At 37.6% G+C, this 26,670-nt stretch overlaps 2 protein-coding genes across 4 annotated transcripts in view; one reads left to right on the top strand and one right to left on the bottom strand.

Annotated features, from left to right (window-relative positions):
- The first annotated feature begins 387 nt into the window (after window positions 1-387).
- LOC139765553 (uncharacterized) lies at window positions 388-18,577 on the top strand. 3 transcript variants are annotated; one of them, XM_071693101.1, is made up of 9 exons: window positions 388-530; window positions 6,922-7,038; window positions 8,357-8,471; window positions 8,865-9,300; window positions 12,560-12,631; window positions 13,353-13,510; window positions 13,664-13,790; window positions 14,269-14,381; window positions 15,990-18,577. In XM_071693101.1, exons 2-9 carry the CDS (start codon window positions 6,925-6,927, stop codon window positions 16,253-16,255), a joined length of 1,401 nt encoding a protein of 466 aa, XP_071549202.1. In that variant the 5' UTR covers window positions 388-530; window positions 6,922-6,924; the 3' UTR covers window positions 16,256-18,577. The 3 variants fall into 3 exon arrangements, with proteins under 3 accessions (XP_071549202.1, XP_071549203.1, XP_071549201.1); XM_071693102.1 differs by having other exon boundaries at window positions 8,354-8,471; window positions 16,029-18,577; XM_071693100.1 differs by having other exon boundaries at window positions 8,354-8,471.
- Window positions 18,578-21,722: 3,145 nt separating this feature from the next.
- LOC139765437 (P-selectin-like) overlaps window positions 21,723-26,670 on the bottom strand; it is a 113,024-nt gene continuing 108,076 nt past the window's right edge. The window contains exons 21-22 of the mRNA XM_071692807.1: window positions 26,039-26,166; window positions 21,723-25,225 (exon numbers count right to left, since the gene is read on the bottom strand). Of these exons, the coding sequence (XP_071548908.1) occupies window positions 24,930-25,225; window positions 26,039-26,166 (424 nt within the window). The 3' untranslated portion in view covers window positions 21,723-24,929. The remainder of the gene's footprint in view (window positions 25,226-26,038; window positions 26,167-26,670) is intronic.

The following is a 26,670-nucleotide window of genomic DNA, read 5'->3' as shown; positions in this document are numbered from 1 at the left end:
GAAGGGTCGTTATGCTATAATCCGAAGCCATCATTCAAACATACAAAGTACAAAAATTAGCAAGTGTGTCCTTACGAACGTTAAACTGAGGAGGCAGACACAAACAGTTGCCACATTTGCTATAGCTATTCCTGAATTGATATTACATACGTATTTCTGAGTTTACGAACACATTACCGTAATAAAAAGTCATGGTTTCGATTGATTAGAGAAAAACCAGGCTCATTCTTTCATGGGTGTAGGATATATGACGCCTCACACTGACAGGAAATGAGGTACTGTGTACGAAAAACCTGAAACGCAGACGAAGGTAAGTGGCAAGTGGAGGTGGAGCGGTAATGGGAAGTGCCGTCAGGATCGACCTCTCGTCGTCACTCGTCCCTTCCCTCTCCCAGCTCTCACACCGACTCTCCCGGCCTGCCAGCCTCCACTCTCACCGCCTCACAGCCTCCCTCTCCCAACGATATTACCTGGGAGATCGCTCACCACACACCCCCCACACACACACGACAGCAGCCTAGTGTTTACAAGTAAGTTCGAAAAAGCTCAAGTTGCTTGCCCGATACCTAGGTCTTTGCCGGCTTGACCTCCGCTGCGTGGAATGCCTTTGAATGACCCAGATGTGAGATAATATGTAAATTACCCTCCAAACTGGCGGAGAATGGGTTAAATGACTGCTGAGTGGCGGAAGGAGCTGGGCATGTGATGGGGGGGAAGGCTGGCCCCGACCTACAGCCGAGGATAGGCAATAAACAACTGAAGTTGGTAAGGGTAACTTGCTTGGAAATATAATTTCTCTCAGTGGGATCACATGCGTTAGGGATTGTATGTTGCGGGGGAGCTGAGAGCAAATGCGAATTAAAGCTCTTTTTTTTAAGCTTTAGCATAAGAGACTGGTTAAGTTAGGTTATTTGTTGGAATGGAGAAAAACGTGAGTGGAAGTGAAGTATTTTGGATACCCAGGAGTGGACAATGGATGGGATTAGAAATATTGGTAGCTGGAGTAAATTCATAAGGTGGGTGAGGAGGGGCTATAAGGCCTTGGGCGCAATGAGGAATGTGTTCAGAGCTCATTAATTGTGAGATAAGGTGGGTGTTGGATGGAGGAGGATCCTGATTGTGTTGTATGGCTAGGAGGCGTGGGCTTAGCCAACCCAGGAAGAGGATGCATGTGGTTGATATCATATATTTGAGGACAATACGTGGGGTGGGGAGGGTTGCTCGAGGAGAGAATGATGGGGGGAGAGAGAGAGAGAGAGAGAGAGAGAGAGAGAGAGAGAGAGAGAGAGAGTGTGTGTTAATAAGAGGAATGGGTGACAGAGTTGAAGAGGGTGTATTGAAAAGGTTTTGGACATATAGAGAGGATGAGTGAGGAGAGGTTGACATAGAAGATGTATTGTCAAAAGTGGTGGGAAAAAGAGAAGCGGGAGTTAGAAAGTTTGGGTGATCGGGGCTTGATAATGCAAGAGGGTGAAAAGCATGCATGGGACAGAGTGAATTGGAGCGATGTGGTATACAGGGGTTGACGTGCTGCCAATGGACTGTACAAGGACATACGAAGGAGCCGATGGAAACCAAGGAAAGGTCTGTGGATAAGAGGCTATGTTTTCAGTGACATGAGAGCTAAAGAATGGATGCGAGCGAATGAGCCTCTTCTTCTTCGCATGTTCCTGGCAATTTGTAACTATCTACCTTCTCATGTCGTTCCCAATAACTATAATTTGGCACATTTCAAAAGACAGGTTTTTCAACTCCAAAATTCTCAAATACTTTCCCTTGTCTTTTCCGTTTCATAATTGTCAATATATTTCAGTTAAGGCCTGAAACTGATTTGGACTTCTGTCCACATAATAAAAACTAACGCAGGTAACAGTGAACAAGTATGAAACACACTAACAAACGGGCCCTCGTGATCTAGTGGTCAGCCAGGGGCTGGAGCCAAATGGGTTCGAATTCCGGGCCTGGCAGTCGGTCCCTGGGGAGGGGGGGGGGATAAATGAGCACCTGGGTTAGTCCTGTGTGTGTGTGCAGAAGAATAATGGCAGGGTATATATATTCAAGGTTTAGAGGCTGATCAATAGTTCTGTTTGATACACACACATATACACATCTATCTATCTATTTATCTATCTATCTATCTATCTATATATATATATATATATTTTTTTTTTTTCATACTATTCGCCATTTCCCGCGATAGCGAGGTAGCGTTAAGAACAGAGGACTGGGCCTTTGAGAGAATACCCTCACCTGGCCCCCTTCTCTGTTCCTTCTTTTGGGAAAAAAAAAAAAAAGAGAGGGGAGGATTTCCAGCCCCCCGCTCCCTTCCCTTTTAGTCGCCTTCTATATATATATATATATATATATATATATATATATATATATATATATATATATATATATATATATTAGATAGATAGGGAATTAGACATAATGAAGAATACGACAAACGTTGTTATAACAGTTCATCTTTCAATATTTCATTCTTTTTAACGAATATTAATCCTTTTTTATCTTTTAACATTTGTACTGAAATGCAATTTATATCTGAACAGGTTAATACGACAATATATTCCCATACTTTCCGAGACAATATATATTGACGCAGGGACAATAAATTTAATGACAACTACACATTATACTTATTTTCCAAATGGCGTCCTAGCTACGTCTCTTCGTTGTATATCAACTGACTTATATTTCTTGTATCTCCCCTGATGATGTGATTATTACACGAAAGTGCACTTGGGAACTTATCGTGTTTCATTCCTCGTGGACTCAGGGGAATATATATATATATATATATATATATATATATATATATATATATATATATATATATATATATATGTATATTTTTTTTTTTTTTTTTATACTTTGTCGCTGTCTCCCGCGTTTGCGAGGTAGCGCAAGGAAACAGACGAAAGAAATGGCCCCCCCCCATACACATGTACATACACACGTCCACACACGCAAATATACATACCTACACAGCTTTCCATGGTTTACCCCAGACACTTCACATGCCTTGATTCAATCCACTGACAGCACGTCAACCCCTGTATACCACATCGCTCCAATTCACTCTATTCCTTGCCCTCCTTTCACCCTCCTGCATGTTCAGGCCCCGATCACACAAAATCTTTTTCACTCCATCTTTCCACCTCCAATTTGGTCTCCCTCTTCTCCTTGCTCCTTCCACCTCCGACACATATATCCTCTTGGTCAATCTTTCCTCACTCATTCTCTCCATGTGCCCAAACCATTTCAAAACACCCTCTTCTGCTCTCTCAACCACGCTCTTTTTATTTCCACACATCTCTCTTACCCTTACGTTACTTACTCGATCAAACCGCCTCACACCACACATTGTCCTTAAACATCTCATTTCCAGCACATCCATCCTCCTGCGCACAACTCTATCCATAGCCCACGCCTCGCAACCATACAACATTGTTGGAACCACTATTCCTTCAAACATACCCATTTTTGCTTTCCGAGATAATGTTCTCGACTTCCACACATTTTTCAAGGCTCCCAAAATTTTCGCCCCCTCCCCCACCCTATGATCCACTTCCGCTTCCATGGTTCCATCCGCTGACAGATCCACTCCCAGATATCTAAAACACTTCACTTCCTCCAGTTTTTCTCCATTCAAACTCACCTCCCAATTGACTTGACCCTCAACCCTACTGTACCTAATAACCTTGCTCTTATTCACATTTACTCTTAACTTTCTTCTTCCACACACTTTACCAAACTCAGTCACCAGCTTCTGCAGTTTCTCACATGAATCAGCCACCAGCGCTGTATCATCAGCGAACAACAACTGACTCACTTCCCAAGCTCTCTCATCCCCAACAGACTTCATACTTGCCCCTCTTTCCAGGACTCTTGCATTTACCTCCCTAACAACCCCATCCATAAACAAATTAAACAACCATGGAGACATCACACACCCCTGCCGCAAACCTACATTCACTGAGAACCAATCACTTTCCTCTCTTCCTACACGTACACATGCCTTACATCCTCGATAAAAACTTTTCACTGCTTCTAACAACTTGCCTCCCACACCATATATTCTTAATACCTTCCACAGAGCATATATATATATATATGCATATATATATATATATATATATATATATATATATATATATATATATATATATATATATATATATATATATAAGCAAGGACAGCATCTGTATACACTGTAATATCTTTAAAAGCATGGCCATCCAATAACTATTTTGACTGGTAAAACTTTATGGTAATTCTACGAGTATTACCATAAAGTTCCCTACCCGCTTATGTTAATGTGCTTGGGGCTCTTTCAGCGATAGATTAACACGAGTTGGCATCCATTTTGCTTCCGTGTTGCCACCTGCAGCGCGCCTGCGCACTAGTGACGTCACTGTTTACCAAATTATTGGCCTTCCCTTACCGTGGCGTTACGCATCGCATTGTCTTATTGCGAGAGCTACGTATAGGTAACGAGAATGGTTGCGGCAATGTCCCACTATGTCGGAAATATGTAAATTATGATCGGCGGTATGTTTGACTTTCACTGGCCTTTGGAAATAATGTTTAGGAATTAAAGCTCGTTTTCTATGACGTTTAACGAGACTGATAGACGTTTATTCATCGTTCCTTTGAGTCTTCTATATAAAAAAGGAAACATTATTCTCTAATACAGCCATCTATCTCTGGTATCATATTTTAACTTTTTTTCAAGTCTTCCAAGCCTGTTTTGCCATTTCCCGCCTCGGCAAGGATGCCTCAGATCCGCACAAGTTCATTTACGACGCAGCTCAGAATGATAAATGAATAGTGATGACAAGGTCTTCTAAGGGGCAGACTCGGGTCAGGAGGAATTGGAAGAGCCCAGAGATCTCAGGGATTCGACTTTTATGACCGTCTGAGCACAACTGTACGTCATTTGAGCAAGAGAAAATGACCTTAGCATATGCAGCATATATCTAAAATTCTGTGACTTAAATACGAGGTTATATAAGTGGAGAGGAACCAATCCACACAGAAGCCTTGGTGTTTTGCCTAGTACCCTCCCCAGGGGGACCAGACCCCCACCACACCCTCCCCCTCGATTCCCAGGAGACGGTTCTGGGCAGGTGGGGGGGGGGGGTCGAGAGGTGAAGTGGAAATGTTGAATAATCCAAAAATCTCCTCTGGGAGCGAATATACAATGAGAACCTTCATTAAATATTAAAACTACTTTCTTTTTCTCCCCCCGGAGAAACTAAACCTTTATGTCAGCTCGAGACATGGTTCATATTGGCCTGCCTCCATCCTCGAAGATTAATTTTTTTTCCGCGGGAAACTAACTTAAATGCAAAGAACATTTTTTTTTTTATCCTGAAAGTCCCGACAGATGGCAGGGCTAATATCGTCTTCTTCCTGTATAAAGAAATATTCAGTTGAACACTGAAAACGTGATAGCCTTCTCTCTCTCTCTCTCTCTCTCTCTCTCTCTCTCTCTCTCTCTCTCTCTCTCTCTCTCTCTCTCTATCTATCTATCTATCTATCTATCTATCTATATCTATCTCTCTCTCTTGACCGAGATATAATACACAGCGTGAAGATGACACCCATATTTATGAATTAAATTTTCATGCGGCATACCTTTTGAAGACGTGTAAGAGATATATTTTTGACGATTTTATAATATTCGGTAACTTAGCTCTACAGATAATATTACGTGATCCTATTTCCTTTCGGTATATTGGTTGGTGAAGCAGGATTCAGACGCCAAGTGATCCTCATTTCTTTTCTTATCGGGAATTAGATTGTAAACGAATTTCGTTCCATAACTCTGCCATAGGATCAAACTCCTACAAACTCATTCCCATACTTGAAAATCATTTGTGGGAGAAATATATCACTGATGAGAGAATGCGTCTGTGCGTATATTATTCTGGATTTGATACATTTTTGTAATTGTGTATCATATTCGATTTGATGGCGAGCAATTGCTGATTAGTCATTTGGTAATGAAATCATTACATGCAAGTTCAAAAATGCTTCCATCTGCTAGTGAGTAAAATATCTCATATCTACTTATCAAGCATAAGTTTCCAATACGTTAGTTAATATTTTGTTAAAACGGTATTACAGAAAACCTATTTATCTAAGGAAATCTAAATATAATATCATTCCTGTTAGATAGATATTGAATTTTTTTATACGAATCTACTTTTGCAAATCGTCAAATAAGTAATATTATTAAGTAATCAAAAAAGGTAAGGGAAGGTTATCTGCAGGTTACCAAGAATGAAATTTTTGCCCCCTCTAACCTCCATTAAAAAAAATGACATTAAGATTTTAAGCGAGGATACATTAGTCTGGCCCGAAAGAAAACGGGAACAGCCCACTCAACATAATTCTAAGGTCAAATAATCGTTCATTTTTTTCCCCTTACGAGCCCGCCGGGCTATTCAAAGTAATGTATATTTCACGCTCCCTAATGGATCCTGGCTACACAAACGCCATAACCGTTGCTGGAGGAACGGAGAAGATTTTTACATAGTAATGGAATCATCTCAGGGCATGGAAGTTGCCTTAAGTCCAAGTCGGAGATAAAATTCCTGCTAAATGTGCGGGTACGAGAGGCGGCACCAGACGTTCGTCCAACCCCTTCTGGTCCCTGGGGAGTTGGATGCTCGCTTGACGCCCTCATTCCTGCCGTTTATTATGGCACTTAGGGTCCAAAATATTTACATGAGAGGGATGGGTAGCCTGCGCCACGAGAGAGAGAGAGAGAGAGAGAGAGAGAGAGAGAGAGAGAGAGAGAGAGAGAGAGAGAGAGAATGCAATGGCGGATGACTCTGGTGGCGAACAGGTGTTCTAAAGTACATTTCATCAATGAGTGGCTTGGTCACAAGGTTGGTGATGTTGCAGGCAATGGCTGGGTGTTGGAGGCAGCTCCGGACGGTGGTGATGGTGGTGTTGGTGATGGCAGTGGGCGGGGAGGCAGCCTCCGTCTCGAAAACCTCCAAACAGAAGAATGACTCCTCGGTGAGTTCGTCTCTGTCTCGTTTACTCTCCATGTTTGTAATTCAGCTCAATGCATTCACTGTCATCATTTTCTGTGCATCTTTCTATGTCCCATAAGTTCTAGTACCTCTGATTCCTTTGTCGTGCTGATTGTATCTGTACTACATTTCTGTTTCTCCTCTTTTATTCCTCCACTTCTGTGTTCATGGCACTTTTCTTCATCCTCTTTGCTTCTGTGTTGCCATCTTCATTTCTTCATACGAATATTTATCTTCGTTCTTGCCGCTAATTTTTTCAATCGCAGTCTTTCTCTTTAATATCAACTTTTTCCAGTCTCATATATATGAATATACATTAAGTAACATCCCTAAATTCAGTAATATGTAAAACAATACAAAAATGTCTCGGAACCCATGATCACTTACATGAAAAATATTTAAAAGTAATTCACAACAAGATCATTTGACGCCTATTTTACACTTTACTTTTTTCAGCAATCCTCTCTTAATTACTTTGCAATAATGACCCCTCTACATGTAAAGAAAATAAATTAGCTGTGTTACACAGGGCAAACTATTATAAACAACTGACTAAATGAAATACTAACAGAAAAGCTTTATAGGATAAGCCAAGGAATTTTGCTCTTATATTTTGCATTCCTATTCCTTCAATTCTTTCTCCTTTAAAGAAGTTTTTACATAATTTACATTAGTCTACCGGCAATTTAGCAGAACGCTACCTTTCCATGTCTTTTAACATGCAAATGTCCACTTTAGTTGTGAAACATTAAATCAGATTTATTTTGTTTTATCCTTATACGTAAGTAGAGTTACCATTTCTTTATTGAGTAGTTGGGCATATCAATCGTTTATTTAACCTAATACTTTATAGAAGCAATTATTTCCAGAAATATTTAATATTCTTGGTTTGGATTTTTCACTTTTTATTCGATTTTATGGTAGACTAAAGAAATATGGTCAAGGAGCAGATTAAAGGTAGACTATAGAAATATACTCACGGAGCAGATTTAAGGTAGACTAAAGAAATATGGTCACGGAGCAGATTTAAGGTAAACTATAGAAATATAGTCAAGGAGCAGATTTAGGGCAGACTAAAGAAATACGTTTACGAAGTAGGTTCAAGGTATACTGAAAAAATACATATTTACGAAGTAGATTGAAAGTAGACGAAAGAAATATATTCACGGAGCAGATTTAAGGTAGAATAACTATGTATATTCACGGATCAGATTTTAAGGTAGAATAACTGTATTCACGGATCAGATTTTAAGGTAGACTAAAGAAATATACTGACGTTCGAGAGTTGCATCTTCCAGCAGATGGTAACAGTACCGTCGGAGCTGCTGGTTCAGCTGCTGGACGTCAGCAGGTCCCTGCAGCAGCTGCTCCCCTCCGACCTGGCTGTCAACCTCCTGGACGTCACTCCTGAAGAAGGTGAGTCAAGCGACGGCTGTAGCGGTAACTAAAATAAATAGTAAAGGTGTAACATGTCATAAATTATGGCCTTTTAATACGCCATTGAACCATATAACAGGAAGACACGCTTGATGATTGATACATGGAAGATTACGATTAAAAATCTAATTACAATTTGTTCATAGGCTTCCACTAAAGTATCTGTACATAGTTCTTATGTAAGAGGTGCAGGACTGTTGAAATGGCCAATTTGAATATATTTTCGTTGAAAGTTCAAAAAAAATACCTTTTAGTTACCTCGGCTCCGTTTTCTTTAGCAGTGTTGCCAAAGGGAATCGTTTTCAGTTACGTCTTTATTGGTGGTACTGAAAGGGGTCAAGGATCAACGTTGCCGTTTTCTTTCCTTGACAGTCCTGGCCAGGGTGGGCGACGAAGGGTACAACTCCCTACTCTCCCTGGCTCTGCGTCACCACGCCCTCTTGCAGTCTAGGAACGAGGACCTCCTGACGCAGCAAGGCCGCTGCACCGCCCAGATCGAGGCCCTGCAGGAGGACAAACATGAGCTCCGACTGCAGCTTCAGGAGTACAAGAGGCAGATGCAGCACTTCCTGAAGGGCCGGGAGGAGTCCCTGACCCCTGAGGAGGTGACCCCGCCTACGACAGAGGCCCCGGAGGTTGTGACGAAAACCACATTGGTAGTGGAGAAGAAGGAGGACAAGGAAGAGGAGTGCCCCTGTAAAGACATCCTGACGGAGGCGCAGCTGGAGAGGAAGGAATGTGTCTGTGAGAATGTGACGGTGACCCTCACGACTACCCAGGCTCCCGAGCTGCTTGGTGCCGGTGTCAGGTACGTGGATGTAGGTGGGTAGTGGTGTCAGGTACGTGTATGTAGGTGGGTAGTGGTGTCAGATACGTGTATGTGGGTGGGTAGTGGTGTCAGATACAAGGATGTAGGAGGGTAGTGGTGTCAGGTACGTGTATGTATGTGGGTAGTGGTATCAGATACAAGGATGTAGGTGGGTAGTGGTGTCAGGTACGTGGATGTAGGTGGGGTAGTGGTGTCAGGTATGTGGATGTGCGTGGGTAGTGACAGGGACGTGGATGTAAGTGGGTAGTGGTGTCAGGTACGTGGATGTAGGTGGGTAGTGGTGTCAGGTACGTGAAAGTGCGTGGGTAGTGACAAGGTACGTAGATGTACGTGGGTAGAGGTATCAGGTACGTGGGTTTAATGTGGCTATAGGTGGGTGCTGTACTATGGCTAGGTGGGTGGGTACTGGGGGGAGAAAGTAAGTGGTTCAATGGGTTTTTCACAAATATAATAATAAATAAAATTAATAATAATAATATTAATATTAATCATGATAATAATAACGAAAATAATAATAATAATAATAATAATAATAATAATAATAATAATAATAATAATAATAATAATACATGTCTGAGGGTATAACTTCTGTATCTCAAGATTACGTTCGACTTTATATTTTCCATGACAGTAAACTGAGTTAAGAGTAAAGAAAAATGAGTTCAGGTCAAGCGTAATTGAAATGATCATATATTTTACCCTAGACTAATACATAAAGAAAAAAAAAACCTAGCAGTAGGGAAGGTCGCGAAAATCATGATAAATATTGGTCAAATGAAGAGAAATATAAAGAAAAATTCTTAGATATTGTAAAATTTAGTCAGTATACCTTACAGCCTCGAATTACCTTGATATCTAATGTTTTCCTCGAAATATATTTAATGTATGTTTAAGCAAACAAAACTATGAGCAATGGGCATCAAACATGAGGCCGGAATCAACATGCTCTTCAAAATGTTGATCAATTTCGTTTATCACGAGGAAAGTGAGGCAAATTTCAACTGTTTGGTGAATTTTACTGATGCTATTCATAGGTTCAGTTTTGCTCTTGCATCTAAATGTACACCAACCACACGTTTTCCTTCAACATCAAAACCTTCACCAATATCGAATTCAATAACAGAAAAATATATACATATTCTTTAAATCTAAAGTAGCTTGATTCCGTGATATTTAAGGCAGGACATACCTTGAAAGGTAATAAAAAGTATATTACCAGAACTTAAAACATTAAAGACAATAAGGTCCAAGCGGTTTGCTGGTGCTGTCACCCCTACCCTAACCCCAGCACGGCTGTGCATGCAGGAGGCAGTAGATATACAGTGGATATACATCAAATAAATTACATATAGGTAAATATAGATGAATATAAAAACCTTTTGCTATTACCTTACGGCGGAGTATATGGCTCCCTTAATGGTCCATAAAAAAAAGTATTATCTACAGTTTAAAATCATGTCGGATTTTTAATAGTTTACTCAAGTATGCAATACTGCAAGAAAATATAATACAGTTATGTAGGTATCTGGTAGTAATGTCTTGAAGAAGGTTAATTATTCAGCTATTTTTTCTCTCAATTGGGCCATTTTCCCGCCCCATGCTGTTCCTGGGTGACAGCCTGACATATTGTCCCGCCGAAAATGGTGTGCCTTTCCGCTATATCTAACTCACGCTCCCAGGTTTTACTCTGAACACTATACATAATAATTACTGAATTAAATACCTGTAGTTAACCAAGTGGTTGAGGTGTTACCTTTAAACTTCATGATGAAATGTTTTTTCTTAAGAGAAACACTGCCACGTCTACAAATGGTATTGAGGTGACGTCATCTTTATAGATATTTCAACACGTGTGTAGAGTGTAAGACCCACTTCTCTAGTGAGGTATTCAATTATCTTTAAACCCATCAGTGGGTAATTATGAGTGTCATTTGTTTATAATTTATCATGTATTGTTGTCTTATGTCATCTCGCCTTTACAAACGAGGAAGGAAATATGCGACTTGTGTTTTTTGGGAAAATTGGCAAATGAAGTTCAGCTTTTCGCGACAAAATGGCATCCTCCTTCCTGGTCCATATAGAAATTACTCCAACGTGCATTTGCGAATAGTGCAAGCCTGAAATTCCCGTGAAGCGAGAGATATTGTCTTTTAAATGCTCGGAGCTGAAAGTGGAAAGGAATCCTGAGTGTAGGATGTCTCTTCGAGAAAGCTACATTTAATGGCACCTTCATTGACCACTGTGACTTGATCATTAAGGCAATAATATTTATGAATTATTCTTTCTTGATGCAGAATAGCACTCCACACGTGGCCTTAGAAGCAAGGATTACATCCTTAGTACTTACAGACTGGTTTAGGGTCTCCCTCCAGAACCCTCGTCTTTATCAGTGTAATTGCCACTGTTGGAACCGTACAAAGGAAGTTTATGAAATTTTAAAGAGACACGAAACAGTTGTATATTTTGTTAATTAATAATCTTGCAGAAGAGAAGCTATTGATTGAAATTAAGGAATATGTGCTTCAAGAAATGGCCTGTGTTGTGGATTATCATGCTTCTAATTTATCAAGAGCACCTCAGCATCATTGATAACTTAGAATTTGAATGTTTCTCTATATGAAGTATATATAATTTGTGGAGCATAATATTTCATTGAAACGTGATAGTAGTTAGGCCCATGTTTACTGGAAAATGTGAAGATATGAGACATGTAGTCTTACTTGCAATTTATATATTTAGTGACATTAAAACTAGCTAACTTTGTGATATATGCCATGTATTTGTTTTGTGTACAGAAATACTGAGCATGAATTGGGACATTGATTTTTATTGGACGAGATTAGGTGAAGAGAGTATAAATGGGAAAGATATAAGGTTAGTTAAGTAAAATTAAGTAATACACATTCAAAAATCAAATGTTACTTAAGGAATCTAATGGAATGAAACTAGAAATATGATAATGTTAGATTCGTCTTCTATTTCATCTTTTTGTTGATATTGGATGCCACTATGGCAGTCCTTGGTCATGAATGTGACTGGTATATTATTTTGGTGTTTTGCATGCTATCCCCACCTTTTGGCCAAATCTTGTCACAAATACTGGGTACAATATTTTTTTTTCTCTCAGGATTAACATAAGGTACTTACATCCTCTTTTTTAATCTGTGAATGTATTGTCCTTACTGATTTCCTTTTGAAAGCATTTCTTTCATAACCAAAACTGTTGTTCTGTGGTCAGGGTGAAAGACTGCGCAGGCCACCAGAGCAAGGGAGCAACGGAGAGTGGGATGTATGAGATCTTCCCCTCGGAGTGAGTAGTGTATGGTATAACTTTAGCACAAATAATATCTACTCCTCAGAGTAATATATATGATACTAGTATTACAAGATCTATCCTTCAGAGTGAGTATTATATGGTGTATCTGTAGAACATACAAAAACTAGCCTTCTGAGTAAGTAGTATTCATTATTTTGCATCAGTGGAGTGCACTTGATTTGCCCCACAGGATGAGTATGATATTATTAGACAAATTAGTATTGCCACCTATCAGGGTGTGTGGTATATAGTATAATCATACCACTCACTATACAGTATACCAAAGTACCCATTGGGGTGATTACATAGTATCTCCATTAGAGGAAGTACTATACTGTATATCCATCAAAATTAAGATGCTGTTTGCCATTATATTCATCAGGTTAAGTATACCACCATTTCTGTCTAGGTAGATGTGAAGTGTGCCAGTTACACCTACTGGTACCCTACAGAACCCTTGCTATATATACAAAAAAAGACCTTATGTGTCAGATGTTTATGGGATCTTTTAGTCCTTAACTTGAAATTCAGCAACACTTCTCCACTAAAATAGATTTTTATAAATATTACATTTTTATATAACATCTTGCATAACAATCATTTCTCACCGTAAGTCATTAAAGTGAACAGTATGCCCCAACATTTTTTTTCATGTAAGATTTGTATTGAAAAACTAATGGTTTAAACTACATTGATACCCTGTGATATGCAACAGGTGCCGTGCAGTTCGGGTGTGGTGCGACCTGACAACAGATGGAGGTGGTTGGACTGTGTTCTTAAATCGTCAAGAGCAACCCCAACAGGAAAACTTCACCCGTACTTGGGATGACTACAGAGGTGGCTTTGGAGACGTCACCAAAGAGTACTGGCTAGGTAGGCTTGACCAGGTGTGCTTTATATGATGTAGAACTGGACTGTTTAAGTGTAATCTTTAGGTTTTTATGGTAATTTTTAATTGAATGGCCCTTATGCCTCATATTTATTTCTCAATTTAACTTTCAAGTCACATTCATCATACACCTCCAGGTAATGAGGTCCTGCACCAACTGACAGCAAAGGATGCCCATGTCTTGCGGGTGGATGCTGAAGACTTCAGTGGGAGTCGTCGATGGGGTGTATGGGGACGTTTCCGAGTTGAGGATGAGGAACACAAGTGAGCATTTCCCAGAGTAACTAGTGGAGGTGGTGTATGTGTGTGTGTGTGTGCGTGTGATTACATTTGCATGCACGTGGGAAATATCCCCATTCATAAGAACCCATCTCTTAACTTTGCATTAGGGTCATGCAAAGTTTCTCATCTCCAATGTTATGTTAATACTGTATGTCCTAGACACTTTTTTACTTCAGTGGCAAGCCTCTTTCTTAGTGATGAATGTATGGGCCTTCTCTGATGTTTCTATGGCATACTCGTCTTCAAAATTCCCTGTGACGCTCTCTTCAGTATCTACAAGCTGACACTCCCACAAAAATTATTTTAACAGCAACAAACTTCTCCAGTGAGTAACAATCTCGTGAAACAGCTAGAAATTACTGCGCATACTAAGAAGCATCTCTTTAGTAGCTGAAAACCATAACTACTCTCCTTCATATCTATGAGTGATCACATGTTCCAACAATTCTTTCTTCAACAGCTACAAGCTGCTGGCAGTGATGTACTCCTCAAACAGTACTCTGGGGGATGGGCTGCTGTGGCACAGTGGCATGCAGTTTTCCACCATTGATAGGGACAATGATAAACATAAAGGTAAGTATCCCCCTTTTCCTTCAGGTACAATTACTTGAACACTTGCATATAATTATAGAATTTGTTGAATACACTTGAGTGCTTGAGTGTAAAGATTTGCCAAGACTAAGCTTGGCTTGGACCCATGTCAATGACAGCCCATTCTTGGATGTGCCATTACTGGCAGAGGTCAGATGTGTTTGTGATTATGGTGCTGTTACTGGCAGAGGTCATGTGTGAGTGATTAGGGTGCAGTACTTGTATAGGGCAGCCCATGTGTAGTGAAGTGTGCATATTTAGGTGAATGTATTTTTTGTGTAAAATGTGAATATTGCTTCATTGCAAAAATAATTCAGTCCAAGATGGAATAAATTGACTTTGATTAATAGTTATTTTGATTTAGTAATGTGATTTTGCCACTTGTACACAAAAATATAGTCCTCTGAATGAGATAACATCTCAGGTATATTAATGTGGTACAGTTTATCATTAATTAACTTGTAGAATATGACTGTTTAATCCCTTGATGACCACAGATAGCTCAAAGTATTTTAAGTATGCTAACCACTGAGGTATGCTGAATAACCCTGTGAATATACTAATTGAACCCAGTGTAAGACAGCCTAAACCTATTGAGTACAAGGACTCTTTGGGTATTATGGCTGAACCATATGATCAGAACTTCACCCTCATACTGATCCTGTATAAACATGTGTTTCACAATCTCATGTTAGAGTATTCCATCATTAAAGCTTCTTACATACTATACTTCATTTCTTAGCTCATTAGAGTCATCTGTTGCCCTCAGTTGTTCTCCATTGAAAGACTTGTCTAGATTTTAGTATTCCCACTACCATCCTTATTAAGCCTTACTTCTAGACTCCTTAATTCATCCATTCCTTCAGTTCTTTCCCCATTGAAACTGTGACATCCCATCTCTTTCTAAAGCTAAATTCTTGCTTCTGCTCACATTTGATTTCCATGTCCTCCTCCAACACATTTTCAGATTAACTCGTCATTATATACAATCCTCATCTGGAACATACAATATCTTAGGATCATCTACATTAACAACTATGGCTTCCGTTCTGTTTTCCCATGATTCACCAGTTCACCACAATCACCCCAGCTGGATTTCATCTCATGTAATGCCCCATCATGAAAGCTGTAAACAATAATGAAAACATTTTATAATACTGAGGCACTCCCACATTTATTTCAGGTCAGTCACTTATACGTCTGTTTACTGTCCCTCATCCATTACTTTTATTATGAAAGCCTTTTACGGCTTTACACTTCCTGTGATATGTCCTCTCCCTCATTTGTATTCCTCTTCCTACTTATCTCATATATTGATGCACTAATAGCCTTTTCTATTACCGTTTGATATCTTTTGTAACAAATTTCATCATTTTTTATAAACATTCTACCCAAACATATCAAATACATTTCCACGATATATATTCTTTGAATTGGTGTATACAAGTTCTTATATGTATTTTTTATTGATTCTTTTGGTTTAGTTTCCTTTTTTCACAAATTCTGATTTAGCCTTGCAGGTTTTGTTAATCTTTGTAGTGTTTATTGACATTTTCTTTGCATTTTGATAAGAATTTAATTTTTCTTTAGTGTTCACAGAGCATGTTACGTCTTCTTTGGCCCTTCCAGGCAGCTGTGCACATGAATACAAGGGTGGGTGGTGGTACAATGTCTGCCACAATGCCAACCCCACTGGCATTCTTACCAACTCAGATGACTTTGATTCCATGGGCTGGGTCTATTGGAGCCCCCGCCAATACAAATGGACCAGCCTACGCAGGTTACAGATGAAGCTGCGACCCCAGTCCTTTGGTAGTCCAGACCCATCGAATGCTCCAGGGGATTGCACTGACTAGATATGCTCAGTACAGCAAGATATCTTATACCTGTACCAGCAGCAGTCTATGTTCACTGTAACTTGACTGTGTGCAACTGTTAACGGCTAATTCTTTGCTGAGCATAGCTTGATTTCTTGTGACTGTACCAGTGATTTATGTCCTCGCACCGCCATAATTGGACCAGCTACGTCTACTTTGCTCATCATAGCTCAGTCCCCTTTTTGGCTTACTAAATCTTCATTATCTGTAACTTCACCTTTTCAGATTCTGTCATTAAATCTTTGTCCACTGTGTCAACTGTAGCCAGACATCTAATGGCTGTACTATTAATTAGATAATTACTTTCTGCAGTTATGCTAGTTAATACATTTAAACTTGGAGCGGCTTCACTTCCTGCAGCTGTACCAAAGATTGAGACTTCATGTGCCATAACCTGACCTCCTGTGATTGTGAAAGCTTGAACTTAAATGCCATATGACCTTGCACTCCTCTACCAGTGATCAAATCTTCACTTACAGTCACATGACCTGCAACAGTTGCATAAGCAAGTAAGTCTTCATTCATTGTAGTTTGACCTTTGACTGTTAGTTACCAAGGCTTTTCTCTTTCAAGCAGCATAGTTGACTATATTCCCCATGACATTCATAACCGTAGCAAACTTATCACTACCATTACCAGATCTTCAGTATTGCTGATAACATTTCATTATCATAATGAACTGTCACTACCATACCAAACAATTTGCTACCATAGCTAGCAGATTACCACCATAACTTGACCACCATTAACTCATTATCGTGTAAGATATGTAACTCCACTGCCATAGCATGATCTCCTGTGCAAACTCTCCATCTACCAAAGGTAACTCCACAACCATAACCTGTATCTGTTGATCACAATTAACTCAACCACCATAAAGTATGAATTACCATAACTACGCTGTACAGTAATTCTTCACTGCTAGGTAAAACTAGTTCTTTTTTACCATAACTCCTGAACAACTATACCCAGTTCTTCACTGTAGTAACACTAAACTACATCTTGCCCACTCTCCACTGCCACAAGTAACTTTACTAGCACCACTGTTAACTTCACTGCCATAAGTAACTTTCCTGTACCATAATTAACTTTTCACTCTTATACGTAACTTAACTATTGTATCTTCACTGTCATGACTTCTCCACCTTGACTTTTCACCATAAGTATTATCCATTACAATTACTAGTTTTGTGTTGTAACCTTCAGTAGTTAATGGCAGCAGTAGAGTAAGTTGTTCAAGCCTAGCATATGTATTTCAATTTTTATTTTTTTATTGTTGGAACTTTATCATTCAAAACTCCCATCATTGAAAATATCAGACTTTGTGTCAGTTTTGCAGTTGGGTAAACTTATGTAAATTTTACCAATTTTGAATGGCACTCAGTATTGGTACTTAATTTAATGCTGATTCTGAGTAGTTGGACATATTTTATCTTCATCTCCATTCTTATTTACTTTTAGACCCCCTATTGTGGAGGTCAGAGAGCTTCCCATGTTTTCAGTTCTTTTTTTATTATGAATTTCTCAAAATTAGTTTTTACATCAAAAGGATTAATTTAAGTGCTTATACACATTCATAATGTGCCTCACGTCTCAACACAAATACAGACTCAGATGAGCAGAGTAACCACAAAAAGTTAACGTTATAAGTTTACCCACTCTAGAAAAGAGTAGAAAGAAGAGAGACATAGATGAGATAACAATTGTCAAGCTTGTGAATGAAAGTGACAATGCTTGAGATGAATGTTTCTGTAGGATCAAAAATGAAAGAACAGAGAGGTGATTGCAAGAAATTAAGTCACAGACATTTTAGAAAAGATGTGGAAGACTTTTTTAGCATGGAAATTGACTGGTGAATGAATGTTTAATAAGTTAGGTAATGAAACAATACAAACCATGCCAAAATTTGAGATACTATGGTAAAGAAAATGAAATGTTGGGCCTAGTGAATGTCATACTCCCTGTCCATATTGTAAGCATAGGCAATTACATTCATTAGGGGCATTTATGTAATTGGCATCTGATGCCTGATGTTTACATTTTTATTTATGTAGTATGCAAGAGACAACTGAATCTCAAGTATTTTCCAGCTCATGGTCTATACATACTGGTATACCTTGACCTTTCTGCTGAGAATTACACCCTAGCATGTAAATGAGGCATTTCACGAGAATGCCCCAACAACATTAATTGACATGTTTATAACTTAATTCACATTTATATGACCTCCATTCTGTACTAGTAAGGAAGATAGACAAGACATCTGTCCAAACATGCACACAGATAAATTCTGCAGTCCAGTTTATGCTGCAACTGGGATCTTGTAGAATGAAGTCTCAGTACCACAAACTTTTACCATAGTAGGATCTTTTACTGCATTGGGGTTCATAAATGATGTGAGCGTTGAACATGGCCATGTAATTCTGTCATTAGATTTAGTTATCAGAGCTTATGGTCAAACACTAGGTTTTGATAATTACCAAGGCTATTCTGAATATAAAGCTTATTATATTGATAAAAGGATACTTCTTGTCTTGTTTTATAAGATTTTAAATTTCATAACATTTTGTAAAAAAATTCACAATACAGGAGGGTACTGCTGTCTGTCTGGTATCCAGTCACACTTGGAGAGAATTGCTCAGGTGTAAACTCACATCATAGGAGAAATTTGATATTCAATAAGCTCCCATGACTTGAGAAATTGGTTGATTGTAAGTTCACGTTACTGGAGAAGATTGCTGTGTTGGAAACTTATACCACTGAGAAGTCTAACGTGTTACAAGTTAATGCCATAGTGGGATTCCTGTGTGTGAAATCTTACAAGGCCATAGTCTAGATAGGAATGGTGAAATTTGGTGTGCTGAAAGCTCACATCACTAGATTAGTTTGCATTGTTGTGCTTTAAGCCACATCACTAGACAAGCTTAATTTTGGGCTCATACTAGTGAATTATATAGTTTTGTCTTCAGTATGTGTGCTGTGTTTTAAGCTTATTCCAGCAGAGAAGTTTTCCATGCCAGAAGCCCACAACAGTGGAGAAGCTTGTTTCATCTTTCAGTGACAACATTGGAGAGGTATGTTATTGCCTCTTGACAAGTTTGCAGTATTATAAGTTTGATATACCAAAGAGATAGTAATGTGACCATATGTGTCGCACTCTAAAGCTTTTTATTTGTAATTGTAGTAGTCCCATATATAGCTTTAATGGGAATAGATATTAAAATTAGAAATCGAATTGTAGACAGTCAAGAGTTTCTAACCCAAACTCATTGCTCAACTTTGGGCATAACTCTCTAAATACACTCATATTATTTTAATTTTGATGTCCTTAGTGGTTGTAGAGTGGTAGAAATAAAGTGTAGGTTTGTGCAATTGTAACCATGAAAAGGAATGCATAGAATATGCACAGCTTTAGCTCATTCACCTCAGTCTGCTAAGTATAAGCATAATGCTCTTTACAGATTTTGATGCTTAGTGAATGTAACTTACGACTTTGTTTTTATTACTTACTCCAAGACCATGCAACAGGAGTTATGAGTTTATGATTTAATCTACTCATAAGGTTTTGCCAACGTCTTTGTTGATTTTAAATGACTGATGCACACATGATTTACAGATATAGTTTTGGATGAATACTGTGCACAGACTATGATTTTTTGTGAGCTCACAAACTCACATACAGGATTCAGCTTTGTTGGAAACAAGTTCATAAAAATGCCAGTGGTCTTGCCAGATTTCTGTCTTGATAAACTAAAGTAGATTGAGACAATGCAGGATGAAGTTTATTATAAATAATCATATATCTCTTTGACAGAAAGTTGTAATAACTAAGATACTCATTTCTTTAGGAAGATGTGAGTCAACTAAATCAGATTATCAAAATTTCTGGGCTTTCAAAAGAGGTTCTTCCTCTCAAAAGCCCACAACACACAACAATTTACTGTGCATTGTAAAAGTTTGCGGTGTCTCACTAAGCATCATCATCTGCATCCACAGCAGTGGTAGTAGTAGTTCATTGATTTCCTGGCATAAATAACCACAAATTGAAACTTCAGGTATATGTATCTGGGATATTGTAAAAGACATCACTCTTTCTCTGGTTATTTTTAGTACAAATAATTTGATATTGGCATTGTGATTGTTGCTTTATTTAAATAATTATGCTACAAACATAATCAGTTTGTGTGTGTTAATGCAGTTCTAACAATCTTAGAAACTACAGATTATAATGTTTAGCTTCCCCAGGTTCCTTTTTTAGAAATTACCACTTACATTTTAAGTTTGTAAAAAAATTTGTTGCACATTTTTCCGACTGTAGCAGAAACCTATGTAGAATGCCTTTTATTTTCTAGTTATACCTTTTTTTTTAAACTAACCATATGTAGTTCAAGTGGTTTATGTGATAAGGTAATTGTGATTTTTCATATATTGTGGTTAGGGACTTTAGCATAAGATTAATTTAAGAATTAGTGATTAAACATTTTGAGATCTAGAATGTAGAAAGCTAGGCTATATGCCTTTTCTCCACTGCCTCATACTTTATCACAGGAACTCATAATGATATTCTTGTATGTTTCCTTTATGGTTTTGTATTGCTTTAATAAAAACTGGTTAGTTGATAACTTTTAATGTTATTGGATCTTTTTTTTAATGTGTCATTTCTTTAAACACTTTTGCACATAATCAGAAAGATTTATTAGTCAAGACACTCAGTAAAAGGGAATTTATTGTAGAAAAGTTTCAAAACTTTTTATATAGAAAAATATAGGTGTTATTACACTCTGCCTGTGAGTAGTAAGTCATCCATGATAAAGTTGGACCATTTGGTTTGAAGGGAGTACGGTCTGATAGAGACCTTCCTGTTCCAAAAGATTCCACTGATCAAGGACCTTCCTGTCCGAGAGATTCCGTCTTTCCTCTTCTATATGTTTTTGAGACCTGAAGTTGCTGAATTTTCATGAAAAGGATCATGTGGTTGTATGATAATAGATTAAATGAATGAAGAGATCTTATTATACATTTATATTTTTAGAAATGATAATCCGTAATATCTGTTGGCTTATTTTTTTTTGATAAAGCTAGATATACAGGGAAAGGGTTGACTTCTTAGGGGTGCAAAGTTTTCCAAGGAGATTGTACTTCAGCGATAAAAACTTGCTCAAGGTGACTTTTCTCTTGCAGTGTAATCACAAGTGGATAGAGTATTAGAATTACTTTTTAATGCATAGATAAGGAAATGGTTGATAAACTGTTTACAATTTGGACCAAAACTAGAGCATTCATCTCAGGTTTGATCAAAACACCATTATAATTTAGGGATAAATCTGTCTGTATGTCGTGAGTCATTACATAGCATTTCAAGGGGCTCAACTGTTGTTCTCAAAGGCATAAGGAATGTTGAATTACGGCAAATAATTCATGTTCAGGCAACATGAAAACAAGATACTTGTATGGATAATTTATTATACAAGATAGCATTTAATATTTACAAATATTACAACAATCAACCATGTGATGCAGCAATTGAGGTTTGTTCTGGGAGTATTTCCACTTTCTCTCAAAACAGACCCAAACACCTAGATTTTCCGACAGTTTCTGGTTAGTCCTCTAGCCAGGGCAAGAGTGAACCATAAACATTTTTATTTTTAAAAATTTTTCAAGATAACTATCCTTAAAGCCTAGTCTAACTTTTAGAGGCAGCATTGGTATTATTAACCATCTTGTGACTATGCAGTCCATCGCAGAATGCCCACCGAAGTTTTATACATTAGTGAAACTCAGTACATTAAAATATGTCCTGAACTAACCAACATAGGCCTTTTTTTATTAACTTTGCTCATTGCGATGGTTATGCAGTCACTTGTCTCATAAAGTGAGCCATTTTGGATAGGAATTTATTTCAATAATGCTACTCTAAAGAGTTAGCCTAACCTGTAATGTTTAGAAATATGGGTCTCAGCCTTCATGCTAGAGCAGGATTTTTTTGCACACTTGACAGAACTCAAATTTCGTTTTCAGCTTGCTGTTGAGTTATTCACTAATTTTAAGAGTTTTGAGATTGCGATTTAGCAAAAGTTTGATTCCTTTGTATTAACACTCGTCTACCATTCACAACATATTTTATTTTTAAACGTGTTGGTTGAAGAGTGTAATTGATGGTTTTTGATACTGACCAATCAGAGTTCCTTGACTTTTAAGTGCACACTGTTGGAAGAGCTAGAAAAAAACCTGACCTAAATAGTATCATGAATACCCTAGAAACTTTTATGTCTGTCTCAAAATGTATCAACAAACCTCACTGGGCAGTGATGGGACCAATGACTGATGGGAGATCAGTTCAACTAAAACTCTGTTCTGTATAAAACTACAGCCGAATCTTATTATTTCAGTTTTCAGCTGTAGGTTTCATTTCACTCCATTCTATAGGGAATTCTGTGTGTGTATGTAATATTCTTTTCATGTAAAGTTTGCATTGTAGTAAGTGTATTTGAGGTATAAGGACAATCTTCCCCATACCGATATTTCCTGATTACACGCACATGTATACACAAATATACATATATGAAAATATATGGAAATATAAACAAACACATATGTGCACTTTTCACCCATACAACCATACAGACTATAAAAATCATTTAATACATATTTCATGTGTTAGAATAAAGGACATTTATGGACTTACAGTTCCAAAAGCTAGTGTCCAGTTTGAATAATAGGATGAAAGAAGACATGTTTGTCATTAATTCATAAAGTGTTATGTTAACTGTATAAGACTAGACAGTTTAGTTATGATAAACATTTACTAATATTTCAAAATGTATACTGGTTCCTGTACCACTTCAAAAACTACATTAGTGAAGCAATAATACAATACAAGATGCCTAAATTGTATATTGTTAGGGTACTTCATCAGGCATTGACTGATGTCATGTCTCTTAAAGACAGGTTTACCCAGAGACAGACTCTTTTATAACTGTCATCATAGTTTTTAGAGCAGCTGTGTTGGATAGCATTAAGTATCAGTGGGTTAAAGGAAAAATAATTTCTGTGCCATTATCAATCAGAACTGACTCCACATCATTTAGTTGAAAACCAAATTGTGTTAACATATCGACTGTACTAAAAGCGAATCATGCATATAAATTTTCTCTTGAAATAATTGTGATGAAAGTTGTCTTTAGAAAGTTTTTACATAATTTATCATATGTATTTAGATTATGAAAATTAAATGTCATTGATGTAAATGTAGGCATTTATAAGAGGTGATCCCATAAAAACCACTTACCCATGTAAAATAAGCAATGAACATATTGTTACTTTCAAATTAATATTTATACAGTATATTATTTAAATATTTCTTTTAAGTGTTAGGTTTATGTATATTTATCAAACTTTATTTCATAATGAACTTACTTCCACTGGCAGTTCTCTACTCTGTATGAGAAGCCATAGAGCCTTTGATGCAATTTCACATGTCTAGGTTGTGAAGACTGTCTGTCACCAACAAAATAACAGAAGTAAATAATATAGCAAACAAAGAGAAAATTAATATGCATGTGAATTTTACATTAACAACTTTCACGTTTTAATTTTATATGTAAAACCAGGACAGTATGTACATAAAAATGCAAGATGGGAAACATTTGTTGACATGGTAATTATCAAAATGTCAGACAAGTAATATCTGAATACAGTACATCTTCCATTTATGTTCTTCACACCTAATACAGTCTTTGATGGTGACTTATGTTAATGGCAAGCAGTGTCATTTTCTTTTTATGTAGCCAACCTTTATCATTGAATATGAGTCTTATGAACAACTGAAAATACAGATGCTCTGAGAGTCATTGTGGGTTATCTTGGTGATATGGCTTGTATGTTTAACTTGAAAAAAAAAATAGGTAAAACCTGTCTACAAATTAATCATTTCATAGAGCTGACAAGTAAAATTCTGTTACTTACAGATTTTACACAATTTGTAAAAAAATAGTTTACTATGTAATGATACAATTTACTAAGAATGTATGAGAAATTCAAAAACTTAACAAACAGCTTCATAAATTTCTAGTAATCCCGTAAAGCCCAATAATGGTAAGGCACAAAATATTTGTTTTACTGCATATGTCCATCACATACACTGATCACTTTTCTGTGATCCACCACACACAATATAATGTTTACATAATGAGTTCACAGAATATGTACGTTCATTTGTGTTCATAAAATTAGGTAACTTCTGTACCAATATAAAGTACTCTCTCCAATGATCAAGTTGCCAGATTGCCTTTTATTTTCAGTATTCCAGTAATTATCATAGTAAGAAAGAAAAATAAAAGACAGCTGTCATTACCTGATCTGCAATGAGACTCCTATGCAAAACTCATCAGCCATCACAGAAAAATATATATAAACTAATTTCAATCCAACATCACGTATGCATAAACAGTATTATCAGTCAAGTCTGGGAGAAATTAGCGCTTCTGGTGGCATATGCTCACACATTATATAGGGGTCCTAATTTTGATGTGTATTTTATTTATCACTAAGTATGTAGAGCTATGGAAATCTCTCAGTAAGCACAAGTCCCTATATAATGTTAATAATTACACTGAGGTTGGAACTATGGTAAATAAGATGACCTAGGCCAAACTTATGATCCATTGGAAGACACGGTAACACCATTGATAGTTACTACTGATGTAGGCCCAGCAGTAGTGGTGGGAACTGTTGGTGGCTGTGGGGGTGGTAGACGTGGGCGTCGCATGGCATTGGCAGACGGGCGATTCAGGGATGCCGTCATGCCAGCAGAAGGTGCCATCATACCATTGGTGTAGGTAGGCTGATGGCCATTGGAATATGTGTGGACTGGAGTTGTAGTGTAACTGCCAGATGACATGTCAGCGTACTCCTCAATATCGTCGGGGATGTTCTCATAAATGTTGTTACCTGTGTGAAGGAATGATAATGTTTAATTAGTTTACATTTCCTTCATATGAATGTATATGGAAGTCAAACAGAAACATGCCACATAAATACAATTATTACTAAGCTTATTATGTATTGAACGAGGATACTTTCTTGATAAAAAATTTGGTCAATTTTGTAATAATGTGAGTGTACATCAACAAAATCTGTTCAGTAATAAGTCTTAAGTTTTCTTTGTGATCCTCCCATGATCAGAATAACAACTGACAAAGCTGATATGTTTTGCTTCAGTTTTTGAAAGGGCAACTTAATGAAAAATACTACTGAGCATCAAAAGTTAGAAAACATTTCAAGCATGATCAAACTGGCCTAATGCTAATAAGATAATACTGCTGCTGAGCATTCCATAAAAGTACCTCAGAGTGTACTTGTCACATCTTATCCCTGTACCAGCTGAAGAGGGCAAAATTTAGTCTGAGGTGAATTGGTCTGGAAAGTTTATTTAACCCTTTCATTTTATCTTCAACATCCTAATCTTGATCTTAACCCTTTGCATATAAAGTCATATTTAAAAGAATATATTCAGTATGTTATACTCAGGATTACTTGGAGTTGAATCTGGGTACAACTATATTTATGCCTATAAAGTTATTATTCCTTGGGTTCTTGACGTTAACACCATATCTGTAGGGCAAATTTCACTTAATATTTTATAAGTTCTTACACTTTTTAACCTTGAACTGAGCTTCTAGCCATAAAGAAATTAATTTTGTATCATGTATGCAATTTGACAATAAAGACATCTATCTTAATAATGTGTCCATAGTACTGTACCAGTAGTTGGGTCACTGAGGTTGCCATAATGCATCGTCTCTGTGGGATGTTCTTCCCTAGGCTTCATGCTTGTTGGTGGCTCTTGTTCCTTCCCCTTCTGTTGCCGCCTGCTGGAGCAGAAAGGAAGGGATTTTAGTTAGTCCTGAAGAAAATGAAGACTGGGGAAGATACTGCTGTGGGGGAATATTGTTATCTGAGAAAGAGTTAGTTACTGCTGGAGGAGAGGAAGATGGAAGTACCTGCTTCTGGAGAAGAGAATGACTGACTGGTTACTAAAGGAAACGAAGTTGAGTTATTTACTACAGGGGAAGAGGGAGAAGATACTACTAAGGTGCAGGAGAAGGGGTTAGTTATTATTGGAGAGGTAAAGGAACTTAGCTACTGTAGGAGGATTCATAATGATAGGAAAAATTGGAGTTGGCTACTAATAGAGTGGAATAGAAGTTTAGTCTACTGAAGAGGGAGAAATGGGTTAAGAAGAAGCCAACTAGTGAAGTTAGCAACAGAAATAACTGCTGATGGTGCTGGGTGTGAGAGATTTGAGATAACCAGTATTAGACTGTTATCAATGCAGTTATCATTTGAAAATATTTATTTTTTCCATGTTGAAGGCTCCAGTCATGGACAAAAGT

This window comes from Panulirus ornatus, chromosome 55, assembly GCF_036320965.1.
Source record: "Panulirus ornatus isolate Po-2019 chromosome 55, ASM3632096v1, whole genome shotgun sequence".
Lineage (NCBI taxonomy): Eukaryota > Metazoa > Arthropoda > Malacostraca > Decapoda > Palinuridae > Panulirus > Panulirus ornatus.
The sequence above is the reverse complement of the archived record's forward strand: the minus strand, read 5'-3'. Positions and strand labels throughout refer to the sequence as shown.